This window comes from Nannobrachium achirus (genome assembly GCF_963921795.1).
Source record: "Nannobrachium achirus genome assembly, chromosome: 11".
NCBI lineage: Eukaryota > Metazoa > Chordata > Actinopteri > Myctophiformes > Myctophidae > Nannobrachium > Nannobrachium achirus.
Window position 1 is genome coordinate 51,703,005 of NC_137820.1, and position 24,609 is coordinate 51,727,613.

The 24,609-nt window shown below is 42.2% G+C and overlaps 1 protein-coding gene across 1 annotated transcript in view; it reads right to left on the reverse strand.

The window, feature by feature from the left end:
• Nucleotides 1-24,609, reverse strand: part of LOC308294427 (cadherin EGF LAG seven-pass G-type receptor 1-like) — a gene marked incomplete at both ends in the record, with an annotated part of 76,989 nt that overhangs the window by 35,464 nt on the left and 16,916 nt on the right. The window contains 11 exons of the mRNA XM_080737160.1: nucleotides 664-838; nucleotides 1,190-1,303; nucleotides 2,361-2,474; nucleotides 2,569-2,640; nucleotides 3,163-3,329; nucleotides 4,866-4,991; nucleotides 5,235-5,398; nucleotides 6,697-6,854; nucleotides 14,981-15,069; nucleotides 17,455-17,570; nucleotides 21,851-22,073. Coding sequence (XP_080593286.1) covers nucleotides 664-838; nucleotides 1,190-1,303; nucleotides 2,361-2,474; nucleotides 2,569-2,640; nucleotides 3,163-3,329; nucleotides 4,866-4,991; nucleotides 5,235-5,398; nucleotides 6,697-6,854; nucleotides 14,981-15,069; nucleotides 17,455-17,570; nucleotides 21,851-22,073 — 1,518 coding nt within the window. The remainder of the gene's footprint in view (nucleotides 1-663; nucleotides 839-1,189; nucleotides 1,304-2,360; nucleotides 2,475-2,568; nucleotides 2,641-3,162; nucleotides 3,330-4,865; nucleotides 4,992-5,234; nucleotides 5,399-6,696; nucleotides 6,855-14,980; nucleotides 15,070-17,454; nucleotides 17,571-21,850; nucleotides 22,074-24,609) is intronic.

Genomic DNA, 24,609 nt, shown 5'->3' on the forward strand with positions numbered 1-24,609 from the left:
CAGTATACATTGTTCACTCTGCACTATTACAGTATATGTGCCTATTTACCTTGTTGTTTGCATACTCTGCTTATTCCGATCTCACACTTGTAAGTCGCTCTGGATAAGAGCATCTGCTCAATGGCTAAATTCTAAATAAGGCTTACTGCTCAAACAGCAAGATATAGTGAATACATGTTTGGCAATACAGTTTAGTATACTGTGGTCTTTGCAGTCTCATTTAATATAATCTTTTGGGGGAATTTGAGATAATACCTAAATGGCGGCTTGGAGGTGTCCTTCACAACATACAAATCAACTTACTGTGTGCGCACAAAGCAAGTCAAATGCATTGTAAAAGGATAAAACTGTCAATTGTTCAATGGATTAGCCCTCTGTTGTTCTTTACAAAACTTGCCATAGAGCACCACTCTGCTGAAATTCCAACATTTGTGGAATCACATCACAGTAGTATATGGAGCAGGTGTGCCTCGTCTGATTGCCTCTTTGGCTCTTTGGTTGCTCAGCTACAGTCAGTGCTAAAAACCACCAAAGAAAATAGAAATAGCAGCACTCCTAAAGGTGAAAAAACTTTCAAAGTGTTATTGTTTTAAGTGCCGCTATTTTCACTTTCTTTGGGATAATTTTACACCTCAAAGTAACATAAGTAGTCCAAAGACTCACCAGGGTCACAAACACAAGAATGAGAGCCCCAGTTGTCAGAGCAGCGGCTGTGCAGGGGACACACACTGGAGCTGCAGGTGTTGGGAACCTCACAGCCTTCTTCTACTCTGATCTTCTGTCCCTGGTTCATGTTGACATTGGCCAGCTTCGTGGAAGTCTCGCCCATTCGCACTCCCTAAACGCAGGATGGAAACGAATAGAAGGAACAATATAAAATGTTCAGCCTCATGCGGACAATACATTAATGACACAGAGTCATGCATCAGAGTTTATGCTGTATGTGCCTGGACCGTTAAGCCAGGGAAGCTTTTTAGATTATCTCAGAGAATCTTGAACGATTATCCTGTAGTTTGTGATGCTACCAGATTTCAAAGCCTCGGTTATCTTGTAATGTACCAATTATATTATAGTTTTTTTGTACAACGGTGGCTGTTTTTAAAAATCGTAAATGAGGCAAAAGTTTGAAGAAATCATGATATTGATTTGAATTCATACAGTATGGCCCAGCCCTAGTTGTGAGCCTCACCTGCATACAGCCCTTCAGACCGTTGATCACAGAGCCATCCTTCTTCATCAGACCTCCTACGAAGAGACTCCTCAGCCTCAGCCCGGGCAGCTCATTCCCTATCTCCACTGACCTCTGGAGAACACACAGACAACACACAGTGTTTTAATCCAGGACGTGATGTACAATGATACTTGTATTTTCATATACATTATACAGTACTGGCCCTAGCGCTTTTAGTGCTTTTGGGGGAATACTGCTGGGAATTGGGCTCACGCTCCAAACTACAACCCAGGAGTACCAAACTCCTATTCCGAAGCCGACGTTCTGTCAGCGACAGCAGAGGTACAACAGCTCGACGAAGGGTCAACAGCAATATACTGTAGCCATATGCAACCGAACCGGCAGCAACAGATCAACAACATGCATCAGCAAGCAGGCTACCATGCTGGAGTTCAATCCCAACAGCCTGCAGGAGCCTGGGCCTTCCAGCTTGGGTCCAGCTTGGGTCCAGCGCTTCCACCCAGCAGTATCTGCAGGCGGTGAAGAAGCATGGCCCGCTGAATGGCCTCTGGTATGACTGGAGTTAGTCCACTTGTGGCCTTCAACTACATGATTTTATATGAATCAGTGTTGATTCCGCCAACTAAAACTATGACGAAAACGTAACTCATAGGAGGTCCACGACGTGCTAACGCGTTGTACAGTAAACTATATTAATCTGTAGCTACTGTACAAGGCTAACGCGGTGAAGAAAAACACTCCATTTCCCGAAATGCAACAGGTTTCACATGACCGGGAAGTCCTGTCTCCCTCATCCACAGCAGTGTTACGCTGCTGCACAAAAGTGCATTTGTTCTTCTAATCAAATTTTTAAACCTTCATGTTTTAAACGAGGCCTTCTCTACCGGCCGTTACAAAAGCAATGAGGCCGGATTGTTAGATTTCTGCCCTGAGTGAAAGAAAATACTATCCTGGGCACCCGGTGTGTTAATATAAACAAAATAAAAAAAACGACACTATGATGACTAAAACTACGAATGAATATATTGCCAATTTCGCCAACAAATTAAAACTAGACTAAAATGTTAAGGAGGGACTGGTGGAGAAGAGATCCGGTAGAACTAAAAGACAAAGTCAATTCATGTTCAGAATGCGCTCTGAAAATAGCAACATAGCCAACAAACAGTACCTGGAACATGCCATAGTCCAGCGACACCCGTGCCACATATTTGATGTCCTTTCCATCTTTGATGCTCTTGAGCTCCACCAGCACATGGTGCCATTCTCCATCGTTGACACGCACCTACGGGAGTACGTTTGATTATTCGATTCATTAAAAAATATATCAATAGAATAATCGCTGAGAAGATAATTGATAGTTGCAGCCCTATGCACACCTGGGTGAAGTCCAGCAGGGCCACACGCTTCACCCCAAGGAAGACCTGGAAACGCAGGTGTCTGCTGCTCAGCTGGATAAACAACAACATGGAAGTAAGTCATTGTCAGGGGAGGAAATGAGATTAGTGGTAGAAAAAGATGAGAGGGAAAGAGGGAAAGGATGTATAGAGGGAGGCAGACAGCAACAGATAGAAATGGAGAGAGAACGTGACAGAGAAAAAGAGAGATGTTTTCATATTTCCCCAGTGCATTGTCTTTTGCAAGGACTACTAAAGCCAATGAGCTGCTAAAGCACGTCTGGTATTTCTTAATGTTTTCCAGCTGTTTAATCTTCCTATACCACGAAACTAACGGTGGGAAATAGGAAGAAAAACGCTGTCAGCAGAAGGTCTTCATTAGCTTAGCATATACTCCTGACATACTGTAGCTATAACACAGACGTAATATGTTGCCTTTTGTTCTATTCTCTTGATACTTTTAACATTCCATTATTAGACATTTTCCAGATGGAAAGATTTCAAGGCAATGAAAGAGTGGGACAGCTTGAACACTGTCCAAGCCTCCGCTGTACTGACAGTAAGTACAATGCTCACCAGCAGGTGTATCCTGGAGAAGTCACCAGCATTAGCCTGCAGGAGAGTCCCGGACGTCTGCCGGGTTCTGAACATCAGACCCAGGTACCAGGGGATGGCTATGGTGACGTCCGGCTCCTGCCACCACACCAGAGCATGGCCATCGAAGTGCTGGGGGGAAGGCATGACTGTGCAGGAGGGAAGGGTTGAGACACAAGAGAGCATGTATGACCCTTTCAGACCTGGTGCAGCTCTGTGAGCTTGTAGATACATTTGTGCAAATCTTTGAATATGTTTTACCCGATTCTATAAATGTCTTCTATAAGTCCTTCTAAGGTTTTTGAAAAACGCATGTTTCTTTGTCAGTGGTGCCCAAACCTTTTCATTTCAAGGACCCCCAAAATGAAATGTATTTGACCACGGAACCCCATCTCAAAATATTTAATTCCAGGGACCCCCAGAAGCAGAATTTTAGTATCGATACAGAATTTGAGCACTAAATAAAATGTCATATGTTTCCTCCTGTACGGTATAGCCTATGAATCATAAAAAAGTTAAAAAGTTATGAATGACTGGTAAGGCTCTACATTGCTTCACATAAGAATATAATACCAAAGAGATGTGCATACATGTAGTAAAGTTCACATCAATAGCTCGGCATCTGTTAAAAACCCATACTGATCATGGGTTGTGGCTGAAACGTAGCAGATGATTTGGCCTTCATCAATAACATGGAGTTAAGCTAAACTAAGCTCTTGGAAAATGTAGAGCTACTTCTAATCTGATTTTGTTCTCTCTGATAGATTTAACCACAACAGAGTGGTGGAAATGTTGTGGAGCATACAGTAATTGACTTGGGAGGCCAGTTTCAAGGGTAGCGATCAGCGACAATATGTAGAGGAATGACATCAACAATATTTTTTACAGTGCAGCATTGTCTAGTATAGTGCAGTGGTTCTCAACCTGTGGGTCAAGGGTCAACAAATTATTTTGGGGGGGTCCCCAGATGATTAACTTAACGTGCAACATTAACATTTCTCTCTCAACAGTTAACAAACCAACATAATGTTTAAGTGTATAGAGGGTATCTGCACATTAAGGCCTTTTTAATACCTCTAAAATGACAAATTAAACATTGGCCAAATTGTCAAATATTGGAGACAGAAATTGTGAAAAAAGCCGATCTACAAACATGCTCACAACGGCTCTCAACGCGAGGCGTTGTGAGCATGTATACTGTATCTGCTATTTTCACAATAGAACTGTGTTAAACAAAATGTAATGCCTCAACTCAGTTAAAATATGATTATGTTGGGGGTGGCGGCCTGAAAAGGTTGAGGACCACTGTAGTAGTGGACAACCTGTGGACTCCTGGTTAAGGTCAGTGCATTATTGTGGAATGTAGGAATGTGAGGGTTTCATTGGCAGGAAACTTGACCCCATCAGCGTTTACTGTCTGTTTCCTTAAAGCTTGGCTTCATGGGGAATTACTGGAATTCTGTATTTGTCTGACAAACGCACATGGTGAAATACAATGACATGCACACACGTGCACGAACACGTGATGCACATTATACCTAAAACTATTTTGGCAGGCAGGCAGGCTCGCACACAAAAGCACTCACCCGCACACACGCAAGTGCGTAAGCAGGCAGGCAGGCAGGCAGGCACTCACGCGCACACAGACACACACGCACACACACGCACATACACATTTATTTTACCTTGTTCACAGTTCTTGCCCCCGAAGCCCAGTGGACAATCACAAGCGTGGGTACCCCATTTATTGACACACATTCCTCCATTTTGACACACGACATTAGAGCAGTAGTCCTTCTTTGCTGTACAACCTAAGTGCAATGGAAATGGAAAACAATCAGTCAACTGCCTCCCAACCATGAATATAAACTACTTCGGTTTTTTATAGTGTTACAGTTTTTAAAAGAACCACTTCATCCCTATATAGTACATTGTCATACAACAAATTGCTTGTCTCTGTGAATTTTTGCTATTTGAAGGGGAATAAAGAAGAAAAAAAAAACATTTCTAGTATACCAGTGTTAATGTGGTTCAGACAATGATGTGTATCATACCTGCAGCGGTGCCATTGTTAGCAATGAAGCTAGCCATGTCCACAGGCTGGCTGTCAATGGTCAGGTCCTTCATGCAGCCCACAAAGTCTCGGTTGGTAACTGGGAAATCCTCTGGTAGGTTGGGAACACCACCAAGCAGCAGCGGCCCAGTCAGGTCTAATGACCTGAGGGACGGGAAGACAAACCTCTAATTCAATCTAAGCGTTAAGGACATTATTTATGTTCATAACATCTCACAATCTAGCATAGCTTTAACTTTTTTCAGATACTGTACAAATAGCATCATTTACAGCACGATATATTTATGTAGATGGCTTTGTAAGAGAGAGAGAGATAGTGCAATCTCTGTGCTCTCTCTTACCAAATTGCCTACACATACATTTAAATATTGTGCTGTACATTTTAAAGGACTGCTTATTTGCATACGCTTTAGTCCCACATGTCTGCTATGGCACTTGTGCACACTTGTGCGTGTGCACAAGTGTGCACAAGTGTGCGTGAGCTGGCCCATGTTAGCTGCCAAGAGTAGACGACCCTGATGAAAACCAGAGCAGGGTTTAAAAACACTTTTAAGTAACCACCCGATGCTGGCCCTCGGCAAAAACAGCGGGTCTAAAGCTCACAATGCATTGCAACACAATGCATTGTGAGCTTGTAGATTGGCTATTTTCTGCAAAGAGGTTTGGTGTGGAGGAAGTACAGAACCGACCCCAGTCAACTAAGTATTAGTTCACTAATTATAGGGGTGCCCAGTACTTTTCTACCTACAGTAGGGTGTTTTAGATGTATTGAAGGGTATACTCTCATTTGAGAAGAAAGTTTATGCTAGCAATCAGTATTTCTTTGTGTCTGATCACAAAACTCCCTGTTTGAATGGCCACTGCTGACATACCAGTATTCATAATACATTTAAATAATGTCCTCTTTTGTACAGTATTTTTGTTAGAACAAAACAGAGCGGAGCATTTGAATGTGAATAAGAAATTAGGTCATATACTGTATGGGAGATTTGCATAAGAATAGAGACTCATGGATTTAAGGAGGGTATTATGAACAACACTTATCAAGAGGAATATAAAGAGACAGAGTGAAAGGAGAGAGAGAGTTTGTGTGTGTGTGTGTGTGTGTGTGTGTGTGTGTGTGTGTGTGTGTGTGTGTGTGTGTGTGTGTGTGTGTGTGTGTGTGTGTGTGTGTGTGTGAGAGTGTGTGTGTGTGTGTGCGTGTCTGCGTGCGTGCTTGCGTGCGTGTGTGTGTGTGTATGAGAGAGAGAGAGAGAGACAGACAGAGGTAGAGAGATAGATAAAGCGAGATAAAGAGATAGAGGGAGAGGGGAACCAAAAAGACAAAAGCGGGAGAGAGGACAGTGGATTGATTCATATATATATATACTGTACATACATTTTCTGGACCAGCACACTCGCACGCACACACACACGCACACGCACACGTAAAGACAACTCACTTCTTCAGTCCAGTCTGTGTACCCTGGGCCGCACAAGAGTAATTCCCAATCTGGCTACCAAAGCGAATCGCCATGGCAATGTCACAGTCGTCAACGGCGACAACCGCCACCTTGTCTCCCGAGGGCCCGTGGGGGGTGCCGAGGCGACCGATGTTGGGCTGGAAAGAAGAAGGCCAATGTGCGTTAGGAGGATGTGCGTTAGGAGGAGGACCATAACAGTGTTCAGGGAGAGAAAATGAAGTAGATGTTTACATCCCAAGAGTTTTAATGAGCTCCATTACTGAGACATGGACTGAGAGGCACAGCAGCCTTGTGCTTAGAGAGCCAGTCCCACAGAAAAAAGAATGCAAGTTCAAGTTCCTCTTTTATTGTCATTCGTTTTTTGAACCTGACAGGCGATCCTTACAGTGCAGCTCTCATTACCCACATCTCTTGAGCAAGGCATTTAACCACTTGAGTCCCAGCGACCCTGAATGAACATTCTGAGAGAAGATAATGAACTCCCAGCGCTTCGATGTGTCGTGATCTTGCAGATCTATATTCTGTGAAGAGATTTGGGGCCCTATTTTCGTCTGTGCCTTACCATATCCCTAAACTTCTTGTTCTTTGCCTTTTTTTTACTATTTTGAAAAACATTTTAAAATACTTCAAATATCCGATCTGCATCGACATGTTGTGAGCTTGTAGAATTTCTGTTTTAAGTATTTTAAAATGTTTTTCAAAAGATTAAGAAAAGGTAAAGTAGTTAAGGGATAAGAGTTAAGGCAGCGACGAAAATAGGGCCCTCTGTGTGTAGAGTGAAAAAGGAGTGAGACAAGGATCCTTGTATAAGTATACTAAGTAGATCTAAGTGGTTAACTTTCCATGTCATCTCACCCAAAATAAAGAATAGCCGGCAGACATGATTTCAACATGTTCAATCTCTGCTTCACAACAGCAAGGACAAGAAAGATGAAAGACAGTGGCGTTGACATGAACCCAAAGTTCATGATCTGCTCTTCAATCCATGATGACTCAAGTTAAGCATAAATTATACTCTGTAGTACAATGGCATCCCACTGACCTGCCATGACATCCCAAACAGGTTCCCTTTTAACCACTTAATCCCTAAATACATTCTCATGTGACAAATAGCAAAAGCAGCCGATCTACAAGCTCCCAACGTGTCACAATATGACGTGCTGTGATCTTGAATAATATTCCTTTCGTTTTTAAGACAATGTTTGACTCTCTTAGTATTTTATTTTTATTTAACATTTTCACCTATAATGACATGCCAAAAATAGGGACGCCAGGTTGAAAGTGATTTCAAAACACTAAAAGGCTTCTGGAGCAATCAAAGTCCAGGTTGCGCCGACCGGTTTATTACGGCGCTGGGACACAGCTGCATAATAATATAAAGCAGCATAAGGCGACGTTTGTTTGGGCGCAGATAGCAGAGTGGCAGTGTGAAGAGCCTATTAATCGCTCTCTGTGAATCGGAGATCCTTTCACATTGATGTCTAATTGGATTAAGAGAAGCGAGACTGTGGTGGGCAGACAGATAGTAAACACTGGAGCTCCATGTTATGTCTTTTCCATTTTAAGGTTTTATGTGACACTCCCTTCTCCAGGGCAACAATAAGGAGGCAGGTGGAGGTTCAGTTCGGTGTCTGTCTTCTATAAGGACGTCATGACAGCACCCATGGCTGCTGGCGGCACACATGATATCATCTGTTGTGAGGATCAAACTAGTGATGGTGTCTCCAACCACTAAAGAAGCAGGGTTTCCAAACTTTTTCAGCTCGAAACCCAAAACAGAAATGTGGGGTCTCCCTGGGACAATGTACAAATTGAGCACTGAATCACAATTTCAAAAATAGTGAAACGTTTTTCGTAATTTGTGGGGGAAAGCGGGATGTTTACTCACAACAACTCACTTCTGTAATGCTCCAAACTTTATTAGATACTTTTGAACTACACGGATCTTCTTCTGGTTAAGGGTCAAAACGTTGCATCTAAGATCTACAGCAGGGAGTTGTGAGCCCTCCTTTCTAATGATTTCACTGTTCTTGCAGTTTGGCTCAGCACCAAGACAGTGGGATGTGTGTTGAACTGTCCCTGAAACACTGCACTAGAGCCACGAATCTGCTCGGAGAGTGCTCCACTTGATGCTTTATTATGTTATCAGCAACTTCCATTCCATAAATATAAAGTACATGAGACTTTTATTATCTTCGATCATAATCTTTACTGTCAACTATCAGTGAACAAGAAAGATAACACAATATAACATCAAATATATGGGGTGGTGTGGTCAACATAATGTATGTACTGTATGTATATATGTATGTATGTATGTGCTGCTGGCTGCATCAGTAAGCATTCAGTCAAATGATGTAAGGACAATTGTGAAGATTGCGAGAAAGAGCAGAACAATTTAAATGCTACAAAACAGAACTAGGCTGCATTCTCCTCAATGGACAAGTGAGACAAAGGAAACAGCTGTTCTCTACTAATCACTTTACTGTACAACCGTCTATGTCATTTGGGTTCACAATGGATTATGAGTTATGACATAAAGCACAGTAATCCAGAGACGTTGTTTACCCCTGAACTTCTGAAGTGGAAAATTGGTATTCTGGGTGAAAAATATGACCAGTGTCTTTATCGTGTCTGTGTCAACATAGCCAGAAATATGAATATGATCAAAACCATCAGAACAAACTACAATTACAATTTAGGCATTTAGCAGATGCTCTTAATCCAGAGCCATAATAATAATAATTGTCCTGAAATAAGAGGTTACAAGAATTGTATATTATGATAATCTATAATAGTGGTGTATAAAATATAGCATATTAGGTACTTTAATAGTAATAATAATTGTATCTATTCTATTCAGTTGAAGAGGTGACGAGATGACAAGTTGAAGAAGTCGTTGCAATATTTAGTGTACGATTACTATAGGATTCCTACTACTGCGGTATGTTTCTGTATGGAACATGGAACAACAGCTTCTATCACTCCAGTGCACCAGTATTGAATCACTGCTACAGAGACCCTTTCCTTTCATTGACATGTGCCGTACCTCCAGGTCTGTAATGCAGTATCCTTGCATGACTAGTGCCTTGTGTTAACTCCAGTGGCGTCCTGTCACATCTCCACAGATCTGTGTAAACCTAGCAGTCTCTATACACCTAACATCAACAAGCATCTTTGCTACCATATCCTCAGGACATAATCTTACATGCTAGCCTATTGTCCAGAACAGAGTGACAGAACAGGAGAGGTGTCTCAAAGCTATACATTACGGTCATGACTATGGCCAAGTGAAAGTCCTTCAGTCAGGGTATGTAACTTTGTTCTCGATGGCTGAGAGACGAATTATAGCCTACAGTACTCTCTCTACGTTTATTCTGTGGTGTAGATTTTCAAACAATGATGGACAAATGACGATGAACATGATGGAGAATAATTGGTGGTCGTAACATGAGTAGTCCTCTAAGATATTTGAGCAAAGATTAGCCTAACTCATATACAAAGACGCACGCACGCACGCACGCACGCACGCACGCACGCACGCACGCACGCACGCACGCACGCACGCACGCACGCACGCACGCACGCACGCACGCACGCACGCACGCACGCACGCACGCACGCACGCACGCACGCACGCACGCACGCACGCACGCACGCACGCACGCACGCACGCACGCACGCACGCACGCACGCACGCACGCACGCACGCACGCACACACACACACACACACACACACACACACACACACACACACACACACACACACACACACACACACACACACACACACACACACACACACACACACACACACACACACACACACACACGTTTGTTTGTATTACTCTACTTGTGGGGACATAAAAGGTTTAAGGTGGAAATGTTCTCAATTAAATGTTTACTCTTTCTGTGCCATATTTAACCCTATCCCTAAAGCTTGAGTTAAACGTATAAGAATGCTGGTGTCGCACACAGAAAATAGCCGATCACAAGCTCACAACACGTAGCAGCTTGCAGATTGTGTTGGAGCCAGTTTTAGTTTTTTGGTTTTGTCCACTTTGTTTCTAGTTTTCGTTTTCATAAATAGAAAATCTTATTTTGGAAAAGAGTTATACTTAATTTTGTATTTAGTAGAAAAGCTGCTATTTTACCGAGTATAGTAATACAAATAACTCTCTCTCTCAATAAACCCTCCAAGCCCCCACAAAACAGAAGAAACAGGCCCCTCTTCATATGTACGGTATGAGTTGTAATCAAGATCTTGCTTTGACAGTAGGATTGTATTTAGGTTTGATTAAACTGTCATGTCTTTGCATAAAATAATTGCTGTACATTCCTTTCAATTAAAAAGAACTAACATACGTAGGTATAGAATTGAATAGTCTTATTCCAAAAAAAGGGTTTTGAAAAGGATTGCTGGCACAAAAGCCATCATGACATGGAATAATACTGAATTAAGTCTTTAGGTTAGGAACATTGAGGATAAAGTCTGTAGTAATTTTGAAATCTTTCAAGAAGCATATACACCATTCAAATATTTAATAGCTTTTCTTGCAAGCCTACACCATAGAATTCAAGTTCAGCAGTCCTCTATCTTGTAGGCCCATAGTGCCTGTCAGTTAGCTGTATTGATTACAATGGCTGCTACAACGATCATTGTCAGTGGTATAGCCAATGCTGAGAGGACAGCCACTGACATGAGGTCATGTTGCTTGAGGAGACTAAACAACGCAACACCCGCTGCCCTTTGAAATGAGTGAGATGAGACCTTTCAACTCCCTGCTGACTACAGTACATAGCATTCAGGACAGCCAACCCTGGCTAGGCTTGGAGGGCAAAACAACATTCCTGGGAGAGATTACTCTTCTGTTGTTCCGACGGTCAGTCTGACTTGGGGGCTGCAAATGTGTCATCGGGGAAAATTGACACAATAGCCGACAAGCTCATTCTGCAGATGCCATCCCGACTAGATTAATTGGATGAAACTTGACCAGGGCAATGAGCAAGCTGTCACCATTTCACTGGTGACAGCTGGAATGCTATTATTTGGCAACATTCATGTTAATACAATATAACTAGCATGTCTGCATTGATTGGAGGTGGTCCCTACTCTTCTTTTGAGAAGAATGTAGACCCTCGTGTCTGCTAGCCTGGGACACCTACAGGTTGACAATGTAAATAAAGTGATCTGAAGTAGACGGTGCAGCAGGTTGGACCGTCTTTATTGTAGTTTGGATATCACTGAAATTGCCTCTCTAATGGGAGAGAGAATGGACACGAATGAAGTTATGGTTAAGTATGATTTAAAGTCATTTCAATATAATTACTATACAATATACATGTTGTCTATAAAGACTAGTATGTAAATATCTGAAGTTTTCCTTTGTCTATTGTCCTACCTTTAAAAACTATTGGTTGTACATATCAGTGTCAGTGTCATGTGAGAAGAATGAAGGAAACAACAGGTCACAGCCTAGAATGCAGTGATGAAAGGAGATGAGTCCTTCCTACATTCCAAACAAACAGCTTCATAAATCAAATTGTTTTCCATCTTCCTGCGTCTGAGTGCTACAGTAAAAAGGTCCAGTCGATTGAAACAATGCCCAAATGAATGTGAAAAAGGAAAAATCGGCAACATTGTAAAAATCGAACCTCTGTTCGAAGTGGAGCTGTGTGTGTGTGTGTGTGTGTGTGTGTGTGTGTGTGTGTGTGTGTGTGCAACAGCGCCCCTCCCTTAACATGTGTGGTCAGAAAAGGTTACTGCAGGCTACAGACAGACAGACAGACAGACAGACACGGAGACAGACAGACAGACAGACAGACAGACCCACACACACGGCCACGTATAGGGAGCTTGTGTTCCACACAGCTCCAAAAAGAAAAAGAAAGAAAACGGTAAATGACATTAAGCAGCTCCGGAAATTCTTCCGCCTTGAATACCATAACTCGGAACACTATGATGAAAGATGTTTCTGAATTCTCTCTATGAAGAAGAAAATGAAATCTCAACAAGTGCACTCTACACAACTGTGATATTTAAATGAACACGAGGATTGCACTGTATATCGTCACTGTCAGGCAGAAACCTTGTATCTCCAAGATTCAAATATGTATGTTTTTTCAAAAAGTAAAGCCCTGCTTCATCATACAAGACTGTCGCACAAAAGTAGTGAAAATAGCAGATGTACAAGCACACAACGCCTTGTCATGCGAGGCGTTGTGTGCTTGTAGATCGGCTGTTTTCACAATTTTAAATCGTTTTTAAAACAATAACAAAAAAGGAAGGTTTTGGACATACAAGGTTTCCACCCGACAACGACGGCATGCTGAACTTAAGAGGGTGACGTCAATGTGTGAGTGCTGCAGTGGAGGCTGCAGGACCCCAAGCTACTCATTGTCCCCCCAGATAATGAAGCAGCATGGGGGACGGTCCGACAGCTTTTTTTTTTTCTGTCTCCCTGTGGTGGGGGGAGGGGGAGACAGTGCTCACTACCCCTTCAGGAAACAAAAAAAAAGCACACACAAAGGGTGATCAAAGTTCATTTTCAACAGGATAAGTGGATGCATAAAAAAAAGGGTCACCGTGACAAACGATCAAGAATAGTCTGAATATCGTCATGTCCAAATCTGTTCCTTTACAGGAAATGGAGAAAAGAACCCTTGTTCCACTGAATCCAATGTGTTTGATTATTTAGTCAGAAGTTCTTCAAAAGATTAGATATTATATCACGATTTATGAAAGATTTATGAAAAATAAAAAGATGAAATATGGAGATTGCAGTTGCACTAACGATAAGGTGTTGCAAGAACACTGCTATACAGTACAATTGTGCTGTTTACTTTTTTCTTTCACTAATAAAGTATTCAATAAATCACAGACTCATGTATGACTAATTAAACAAAACAACATTAGCTTAAAAGTAAACATTAGCTTAAATGTTTTAAGCCTCTGGCTTAAAACAAACAATTCAACACTTCTCACGGTACAATAATTGAAGGCATCCATCATAAACTCCTGCCATAAAACTTAACATCAAAAGCTATAAGAGGGAACTCAGTGAACTAAATATACCTCTTTCCTGTTTATTCATGCACCCACTTACCAGTGGTGTAAAGTAACTAAGTACATTTACTTAAGTACTGTACTTATGAAATGAGAGTGCAGCACTCAATTAGAACAGCAATCTCAGAAATGCTCTCTCTCTCTTCTGCTCATCAAAATGACAGCAACAATCCCACTATAGCAGCATCAACAAGTCACCAAAACAAGCACTGGCGTGTCTGTTCCCATAGCAACAGTAAATACCCTGGCAAACCCTTGAACTTGAAGTCAGTCAAAGAGGAGGTGGAGGGGGTTAGGCTGGTGGAGCTGTCCCACTTTGGTGACCTTTGGCCCTAATGAATGGTGGAGTGGACCAGGACTCATCTCTTTGTTCAGGACATCCTAATCTTACCATTGTCCGAATTATGACAGATCAATGGTCTGTCTGTGTGTGTGTGTGTGTGTGTGTGTGTGTGTGTGTGTGTGTGTGTGTGTGTGTGTGTGTGTGTGTGTGTGTGTGTGTGTGTGTGTGTGTGTGTGTGTGTGTGTGTGTGTGTGTGTGTGTGTGTTTGATGGGGGGCTGGGTGTCAACTGGTCGCTTATATGCCCATATGTGCATACTCTGCAACTGAACTTATTAGATCAACGGCCCAGCAATGAAAGCAATGAAACTATTGGCTGAGCTGCACTCTCCATCTTTACTCACTGTACGTACATACAGTATGCACATGCTCGCTCACACACACGCACGAGCACGCACGCGCATGCACACACACACACACACACACACACACACACACACACACACACACACACACACACACACACACACACACACACACACACTCTTAAGTAAAAGTATCAATACTGCAATGTAGAAATACTCCTTACAAGTAAAAGTCCGGATATCAAAATGTTCTAAAGTTAAAAAAAATAAACTACTCATTATGCATGAGTGTGTCATTTCAAGTTTTCAAATGTGTGCAAATATTTTGAAAATAATGCCAAAATGTATATAGGGCTGAAGTTGTTAAATCTACAAAGTAACTAATAACTAAACTTTTCAAATAAATGTAATGGAGTTAGTAAAAGTAATTGGAAATACTCAAGTAAAGTAAAAAATTCCTCAAAATTGTACATGTACTTAATAGTCACTTTACACCACTGCTCTTCAGTGATGCCAACACCAACAGATCCCATCCAGGAAGTGTTTTTACCTTGTTGTAGTAGCGGAGCTGCACTGTGTGCCAGCGGCCATCACTGACTCCACCCAGGACAAAGGGTGAGACTGTGGTTTTGGTCTCTCCTGAAAAGAGGGAAGAGGAAAAGGGAAATAGTTTTTATCGACTGTGTCCGCGTTAGCTGGTTCCTCCCTTGGAGGTGCAGTCCAGTAATGTATCTGTCTACATTTTGGATATATTCTATTCAAATGTGTTTAGGTGGTAGATTGGAGTAACCGTTATGAAATGTAAACGTAGATACTATAAACTAAGAAATTACCAATACCATTTAAAACATATTGTTAATCCATTAAATCACAGTAAACAAAGTCACAGTGTTTCAGTTAGAGCACCATACCATATAAATTACAGTTGGTTTCTTTAACTTCACTCTTCCCAGATTTAGACAGTGTAAAGTTGTTTGGTGATGCACACCAGGCCTCTACACACTCTACACACCAGTGGTTCTCAACCTTTTCAGGCTGTGACCCCCAAAATAATCATATTTTAACTGGGGACCCCCTTCACCCTGATGAGCACTAAGAGTTACATTTTGTATAACACGGTTCTATTGTGAAAATAGCAGATCTTCATGCTCACAACGCCGTTGCGAGTCGTTGTGAGCATGTAGATCGGCTATTTTCACAATTTCTGCTTCTAATATTTGACAATTTGGCCAATGTTTAATTTGTCATTTTAGAGGTATTAAAAAGTCCTTAAATTGTCTCTTTAGAAATCTATACACCTAAACTTTATGTTGGTTTGCATGCTGAGTGATAAAACTGTGTTTCACATTAAGTTAATCATCTGGGGACCCCCCAAAATAATTTGGCGACCCCCCTGGGGGTCCCTGACCCACAGGTTGAGAACCACTGCTCTACACAACATGTTTCTGTTTTTGCAAAACCTTGAATGTTCACCCAGGCTAAACCCCCCAGGGGCTCTTTAATATCAAAGTTACTCATCCATTGAACACAACGGTTATTGAGTGCTTGCTGGTCAGTTAATGGTTATTTACAATACCCTCCCAGACCCAACAGACTGTAAAATACTGCCGTGGTTCAGTGTTTTTCCTCCATTTTTCTCAGGTATCGGAGGCCGTGCTGCACGACCTCTGACCCCTGGTGTAGACCATAATTTAACTCCCTAACGAGATTCCACATTCCACAGACAAGGAGTTTGTCTGTGTTCAGAAGAAAACACTGTGGACAATGGCATGCTAATGAAACTTGTCCATCTATATTTAAAGGTCGGGTAAGTGATATCATTTTGATCAAAATAAGTTTTAAATAGCCCTTTATTCTGAGTAATGAGTAATGATTGCTATATCCAGCTCTTTAGCACAGTGGTTCTCAACCATTTCAGGCCGCGACCCCAAAATAATCCTATTTTAACTGGGGACCCCCCACCCTGACGAGCACTAAGAGTTGAGGCATTACATTTTGTATACAGTTCACTTGTGTACAGTTCACTTGTGAAAATAATAGATTTCACACACGCCTCGCGCTCCAAGGTGTTGTGAGCATGTAGATCAGCTATTTTCACAATTGCCTGTAATATTTGACAATTTGGCCAATGTTTAATTTGTCATTTTAGAGTTATTAAAAAGTCCTTCAAGGAGTAGTTCACCCCCAAAATGACTTTTTTTCTATTGATTACTCATGCCATGGAGAGTAGAGTTCAATAATATTTTTTGGTTTTTGTCACATTCCTAAGACAAAAATTTGATTCGAGTAAATTTACTCTCATTCATTCCGGATGGGGACCCGTTTCGAAACGGGTCCCCATCCGGAACGAATGGGGGTCAATTTATTGTTATCACATTTTTGTCTTAGGAATGCGACAAAAAACTAAAAATATTATTGAACTCTACTCTCCATGGCATGAGTAATCAATAGAAAAAAAGTCATTTTGGGGGTGAACTACTCCTTTAAATTGTCACTTTATAAACGTGCATAAACCATCTATACACTTAAACTTTATGTTGGTTTGTTTACTGTTGAGTGAGAAAACAATGTTGCACATTAAGTTAATCATCTGGGGACCCCCCCCAAAATAATTTGGGGACCCTCCTGGGGGTCCTGACCCACAGGTTGAGAACCACAGCTTTAGAGAGAACTTAGGATACAGGATGAACTAGTGACAATGGAGGTGATGACACAAATAAATGAGCAGACAAAATTGTAACTGTAATTAACACTTATAAAATCAAAGCTGATAAATGGGTACTCTCTCCTGATTGTCTGACATGTTGCAACCCACCTGAAAATGTATTTTAAGTTCATTAAATAGCTGGAGAGACAGGGAGACCCCTGTTACTGAACAAACACTCTATATAGCAATGATTACTATCATAATATAGTGCTTTAACCTTTTAACAAAAAGTGTGGCTTGATGAACTCATCCACGCTAATTCAAAATCATTCAAAAGTTAAAAAATTTAAAGGAATTAAAGAAAATGATTCCCTCACCTGCTGAGAAGGTGAGCTGAACCTGTTCCTCAATGATCTCTATGGCTATGAAGTCGTGTTTCTCGTTGAACCTCCCGTTGTACAACAGTAGGGCGTTCCTCTCTCTGGTAGCAAACCTGGAGATGGCAGAGGACAACTTACTATTATGAATCACTGGAGATGCTTTGTACAGTTAGTAGTACAACACCACTTAAGCTCAAACCTCACTACCAGTAAGACGCCTCAGGGCGGCAAGCAACCTCGCCCTAAAGGCGACCTCGCCCTAAAGGGCACTTACTATTCCGATAGCGAGTGCAGTGAGAGAGATAGGAAAGGTGGACAGAGATCAGGGGAATGACACACAGCAAATGGTTAGAAAGGTAATGGGTCGCACACAGAGTGGCAAGAGTGAATTTCCTCTTTCCACAAATGGTCCCATGTGTGATGCACCTTAACTATTAAGCTATCGGGTCGCCCCTGTCTCTAAAATATTTGAAAGAGCAAATTAGTGATGTAAAATCAACAGATAATGGACATTACAAGTATAGAGTGTAGAGAGTAGCACTGTTTGTGTAGTGCAACAGCTTAAATCTTATAAAATTGATTTTATATTATTAATTATGTTTTAGTAAAGCCTAAGTCTTGAATCCATTTTATACTATAACTAGGTTAAGATTTAACATAATGTGACATGTGAGGGGGTGCAACAGACCCTGTCGCCAAATCAACTCGAATGGAAAATTAGTAAATTACATGTTTCTTTAAACACTTGCCCTATCGACGGCAAGCATCTCTTGCCGACAAGCTCCCGATGGCTCGGTAGCAGACGCTTTGTGGCCAAATCTGTGCGGTTAAAAACTTCCTTTAGATTTGTTAGTTTCTTACTATGTCAATGTAGTTGCCATTGTGAATCACTGGAGGTGCTTTTTACAGTGGTAGTACACCATTTTAATGACAGGAAATGAGAGCAAAATGGAAAATGGGATAAAGGAAAACAATGGAAATCAGAAGAAAAAGGAATCTGGAAAATGAGAGACAGAGGCTGGTGGAGGGGACAGAATTAGAACCTGGGGGACTGCGCTTTGGGACTTGAACCCACGTCAATTAGCAGTGCATGGCATTGAGTGATACTGGCCGGTACAGGCAAGAGTTCAGATGGCATATGGCATGGGGGCAGCTCCACAGGAAACCACCACCATCCATGCAAAACACCTAGGGCGCATCATTTCCTGTTTTCCTTTTTTTTCCAGGGAATGTGAGATCGACGTTAAGCAGACAGACTGACCTGCTACGCTGTTAAAAACCTTCGAGATTTATATTTCCACAGGTAGTCCATCTGCGTATCTAGCAACACAATGCAGTAATAAAGATACTTCTTTTTTAATTTGGTTTTGTTTTATGCCTTTATTGATAGATCAGTAGACTGACAGGAGATTGGGGAGAGATGGGGAGTGACAGGCAGCAAAGGTCGTCGGAAACGGAATTCAAACGCATGACACACTGTCAGGCTGGCATTCCACCACGCCGGCGGCCTGGGCCGATAAACATACTTTTGAGCCATTTTATTTATAAAAGGGGTCCCCCTCAGGGACCCCTGGGGATCCACAGCACCCACTTTGAGAACCAGCGGTCTTTGGTGGGGTTCCAGGGGGTCCCCAGCAACATCATTTTAACCACTTTAGCCCTATATACATCGCCAATAGAAGCTCACAACGCGCCACATAGCATCACGCTGTGAGCTTGCAAATCGGCTATTTTAAACATTATAACAACAAAAATGTTGTATGGGGGTCCGTGTGGCACGAATCATGTTCAGATGGGAGACCGCGGCCAAATAGAATTTGACCTGAAAAGGTTTCAGAAGTGGTCTACAGCAGTGTTTCTCAACCACTGTGCCTGGGGACCTTTGGTGTGCCCCTGAGAAGGGTCAAGTGTGCCCCTTGAAACTGCTTGAAAGCCATTATTGTATTTATCATTTTAAAAATGTTTTAAACTAGTGAAAACAGCCGATCTACAAGCACACAACGCCTCGCGGTGCGAGGCGTTGTGTGCTTGTAGATCTGCTGTTTTCACTACTGATGTGCGACAGCCTTGTATGATGAAGCAGGGCTTTACTTTGCGAAGAAACGTACAAATGTGAAACTTGGAGATACAAGGTTTCTTCCCGACAGTAACGATATTTACACCCCTGTATTATGTTGGTGTGCCCATGGATTCTTGGGACATGAAAAGTGTGCCCATGCAGAAAAAAGGATGAGAAACACTGGTCGTACACAATAGAGAAGTGGGTAAAGTGAAATGACTCCACATGAGAAGATAAAACCCAAAGGGGAAATTGTTGTGGCTGCTTCTGCCCCCCAGCAGGGGGTTGATAGGAGTATCCTGTGGGTGGTCAGGTGCCTGAGAGGACCAGTTTCCTTCCTGAGTCAGCAGTTGTTTGATGAACGAAGGGTTTACTCTCACTCACACAAACATACACGCACGCATGTACACACATAGGGTGTCACAAGGGGGGGGGGGGAGTGGGACTGAGTTACTAGGGCCCAAGGTGGAGGGAGGGGCCTTAATTATTTTATACTTTAGCTGTTGAAAAATAGCAGATATACAAGCTCATTTACCCGTTGCGAGCTTGTAGAACTGCTATTTTTGAAAAGTCGTGAAAATGTTTGGAAATCTTTGAATATTGTCGCTTCTGGGGGTTCCCTGGAACAAAATATTTTGAGATGGGAGTCTGTGGCCAAATACATATCATTTTGGGGTTCCTTCACATGAAAATGTTTGAACACCACTGACATAGACATTTTCAAAAACCTTAGAAGGATTTGAAATTTTCACCATTAAAAAAAATATATCAGATCTACAAGCTCGCTGTAATAATGCGTTCCCAGTCTAAATGGGTCAAACCCCCTCCCCCTATGAAGAACATTCATGGGGGGCCCGGCCTGCAGTGAATCCTTGAACCCAGGGCCCAGAATTGGGTGTGACACCCCTGCACACGCATGTACACACATGCACGGCGCGCGCACACACACACACACACACACACACACACACACAGTGGCAGTCGATCTGCCTCGACACGTCTGGCTCACCAGACAAAGGCGCAATTACTGCGTAGCGGCTGTTTATCGGTGTTGCGATGGAAACCGCATTCCTGTTTATAACAAAAGCTATCAGTGACTGTATCAGCCACATTACATTGTGATGTTTCAGATGTGATGGCTATCATTTGGGCGTGAATACAGTAGATGTCTCTCAATCGTTTACCCGTTCCAGGTGTACCGCGTACAATAATACCAAAAGGAAAATGCCTTATATTCTCACATAGCACTTTAATTGAACAGCAGTCCACCTGCAATGTCGTCAGGCACATAATTCCTCAGGAGGACTCAAATTAAAGAGCAATTTAACGCTACACCCTTCCATAATGTGAACACGAGGCCTAGTGTCTACAATCCGAAACTTAGATTCTATTAAAGTTTTGTCATTTAACTCATAAGCAAAACTAATTAAAAATAAACACAAATAACTTTTTGGACAGATTAAAAAATGTATACTCATGAACTGATATTATTTTATTTAACCACCTTTTCCAATATATTCAAAAATAGCCAAGCTCAAAATGCTCAGCGTTAAAGGAGTTGTGAGATTGTTTTTTGGAATTTTATACGTTTTTTATAACTTTTTACCTATAATGACATGCCTCAAAATGGGGATGCCGTAAAAGCAGCCTTGGTTGTGAACAGAATGAGAATTCACCCCATATGTACATTTGACATTGTTGACGTCATTACCGGGAAGTCATATGGACTTTTTTGTTTGACAGGATTTATGTTGGTTGAAATCAGGTGATATTCTAGGCCAGAAAATATCATAACTAGTTAGAGATGTCCCAGAATATAACCTTATATGCTCATATTTCAACTAACATTACAAACAATAACAACAATCATGTCAACCAAAAAAGTCCATATGACGTCCTGGTAATGACGTCAAGGTCATCCCCATATGGGCTGTGATCTGGCCCCAATCGAGACGTCACTGATTGGTCCAGGTCCTGACGTGCTTGCTGGGTTAACCTGTGCTTTACAATAACAAATTGTTGAAAATGGTTAAAAACAGGAAAAAAACGGCTGAATAATTGCAGATGCTGAGGTCAAATACCGGTCTGGCTCTAACTGAACACTGCATAGCATAGCACGAAAAAACTTGAACCTTTAAGGCCTCAGATACACATGAAAAGCACGTTACCTATGCTTTACCTGGGGGAAGGCAGGGGAGGGGGTAAAGCAGCGTCCAATTAATTCCCTATGGAAGTCACATGGTTTTGAAGAAGCGACTTGCTTTAAGGCTGCCCTTCCCCCATGAAGCAGCCGTAACACGTATGGTACTATTATGCTCTGCATTTAGTCTTTACCTGAAGGAAACGGTGAAGTGAAACCTTTGCCGGAGCCCTCTGAAGGTGACAAAGGACTGCCCCGGGAAGCTGCGGGTGGTCATCTCACAGTAGGGTTTCTGGTATTCTCCTGGGGGACACTGGCACATGAACCCCCCCACCAGCAGGTCCACACACCTGGCACCGTTTTTACACACGCCAGGGATGCAGCGTCCAGAGCGGGAGTTCACCTCGCAGTGCTCTCCTAGACATGAGAGAACACAAGGTCTAAAGCTGGTTGCACACTGCTGCGTTTTTCGTTGCGAAATGCGTTTTTCAGGGCAAGGAGAGAGAGAGAGATAGAGAGAGCAAGGGACTGAGTGGTGCGCGAAACGGGCAGCAGTGTGCAAACGTGACTGACATAAAGTGAGGTTGATTTTTTTATTTGCGTGTTCCGAAATTCACTCCGATATTCGGCCCGAAAAACGCAGCAGTGTGCAACCACCTTAAGTCACGGGTCTTCAACGTTTTCAGGCCAAGAGAGAGATGAAGCAGGGATCCCCCACAACCCAAAGATACCACATAGTTTCATCGTTTGACGGCACAATCATCAATTTTATTTTGGATTCATGTCAATTTGTGTTTAACTTGAATCGTCAATACTTAATAAACTTGACCTTTCACTCTGTACTTAGTCTGCTCTTTTTCCCCTCAACACAAACTTCTTTGCCGAAAATAGCCGATCTACAAGCTCACAACGCCATGGAAAAAAAAGAAGCTTCTATCACACAAGGACCCCCTGTAGTAACTCTGAGGACCACCTAGGGGTCCCGGACCCCATGTTGAAGACCCTTGGTGTAAGTGATTGTGGTTGTCTTTTTCTTATCGATCTAATAAACGTAGCCGTGTTGATAGTAACATTCCAAACAGGTCTTTTACTGAAGTAATAATCATCGTGTTATTCATCATTATCACTCCTCTTTAATCCACATCCATACCACAAAAATGTGCTTTCCCTGGCAGTGCTCCAAACGTGCTTAAACGTTGCTTTATCAGTCATCTTTTTGAAGCGTCAAACTTCCTCTGAGACTGATGGATTGCTCCGCCCACCTCCGGGAAAGACGATGACAGACATTTTTTCTCGCTTCTCACAAGTTCAATCCCATTACTACATGCCCCGCAAGCTTGTCTGAATCAGCTAAGGAGGAGGAACAGAGGGTGGGGGGTCTGTATCCCTATCCCCCCACCCACCCCAACCAGTATGTCAAAACAGGGATGGTTGTGGTGGGTTTTATTGTTCGTTGACCCGAACCGATCGTTGTTCAAAGTTTGGAACGGAGCAGCTTGTTTCATACTGACAGAAGCACAATGACGTCTCCTCTGCCCGTCCATGGTGGTCTTTAGAACAGCTCTTGTCCCACTGGAGACCCTGCGACTCATTGTCAGGCCTGAACATGGTCGCAGGATGGATTTTGCAGTGATGATGTCACTACTACTGACTGATTCACCCCCCCCCTCCATTCAACAGGAAAGCAGAGGCAGAGAGGTGGGACTGCATGCATGCATCACATGTTCAAACAGACCAGTAATTACATGGTAAGTGCACTGGTCAACTACCAGGGTGTCCCCACTGCCCTACTTCTGACTCACTTGGTGGTTCCCACAACAGCTTTGGGTTCTAACAAGAGAACTTGAACTCACAAAATCTGGCCTATAGTATTATGCAATTGAATATACAACAATCCACCTTTGATTGATTGATTGATTGAAGACTTTATTAGAAGTTTGCATAGGAAAAGGTACAGTTTCAATCTGTTAATTTCTCTTAAGATTAGGTTATGCGGCCAATTGACCATACAGCAACGTATGGTAAATCCATCATGGCCATAGGCCTATGAGTGAAATTATTTAGCCTAATTAAACAAGAATTATGGTGTTAATTTGGCCAGCAGAAACAATTATCATACAATGTAATTTTGCTTTTTACATCCTATAGTACTTTATAGCTCTTACATTCCCGTAAACAATCGTTCCTGTATACAGTATACTGTATATCTAGTTGCACAAATTACGCAAACAATTTCTGGATAAAGAGATTAGCCATGATTTCCACAGCCCAGAATTCCAAACTCTGGTGCCTGATAAGGACCTAAATGACTGTGAGATGGATCATCTCCGGTTCAGGATCTTTCTTTTTGAGAAACCTGAGAACATGACTGTCAGTCCAACCTTCAGCACCTTCTATTATGACTTGGGTATCCTGGAGCAAGGCAAGTGTTCAAAGGCCAGAAGGCCAGGGTTTGATTAGCAGCTAATGGCCCTGTCAGTGGGAATATACCTTTGGCTCAAGGCCTAGCCTTTAATATGGCTGGAAACAGAAACACTGAGTAGCAGATAGAAACGATGCATGAAATGAGTATGTGACAGCTCTGAGTGTTCACGGACAGTAGTTGTTCAGAACTACATCAAAACGAATGAAGTTCTAACAGATTTAAACTTTAAAGACTCCTTCCTTAGGCAATAGCTTGGGAGAATACAGAGTTAGGTGCAAGATAGGAGTGAACATAACTATCTACTCCATGTGCCTGCTGGTTTATCTGTCGTTGATTCTTTCTTTGTTGGTAACGTTTGTCTTTCCCTTTGTTTTTGACGATTAATGCATGTGAAACACTAGGGCATTAACGAAAAAGTCGACAAGTCGACTCAGTCGACTTCATTACCCAAGTCGACTCTCACCAGAGAAAGTCGAAAGTCGAAGTTGAAAAAAAAAACGTTCTATTGTGAAAATAGCAATCCACATT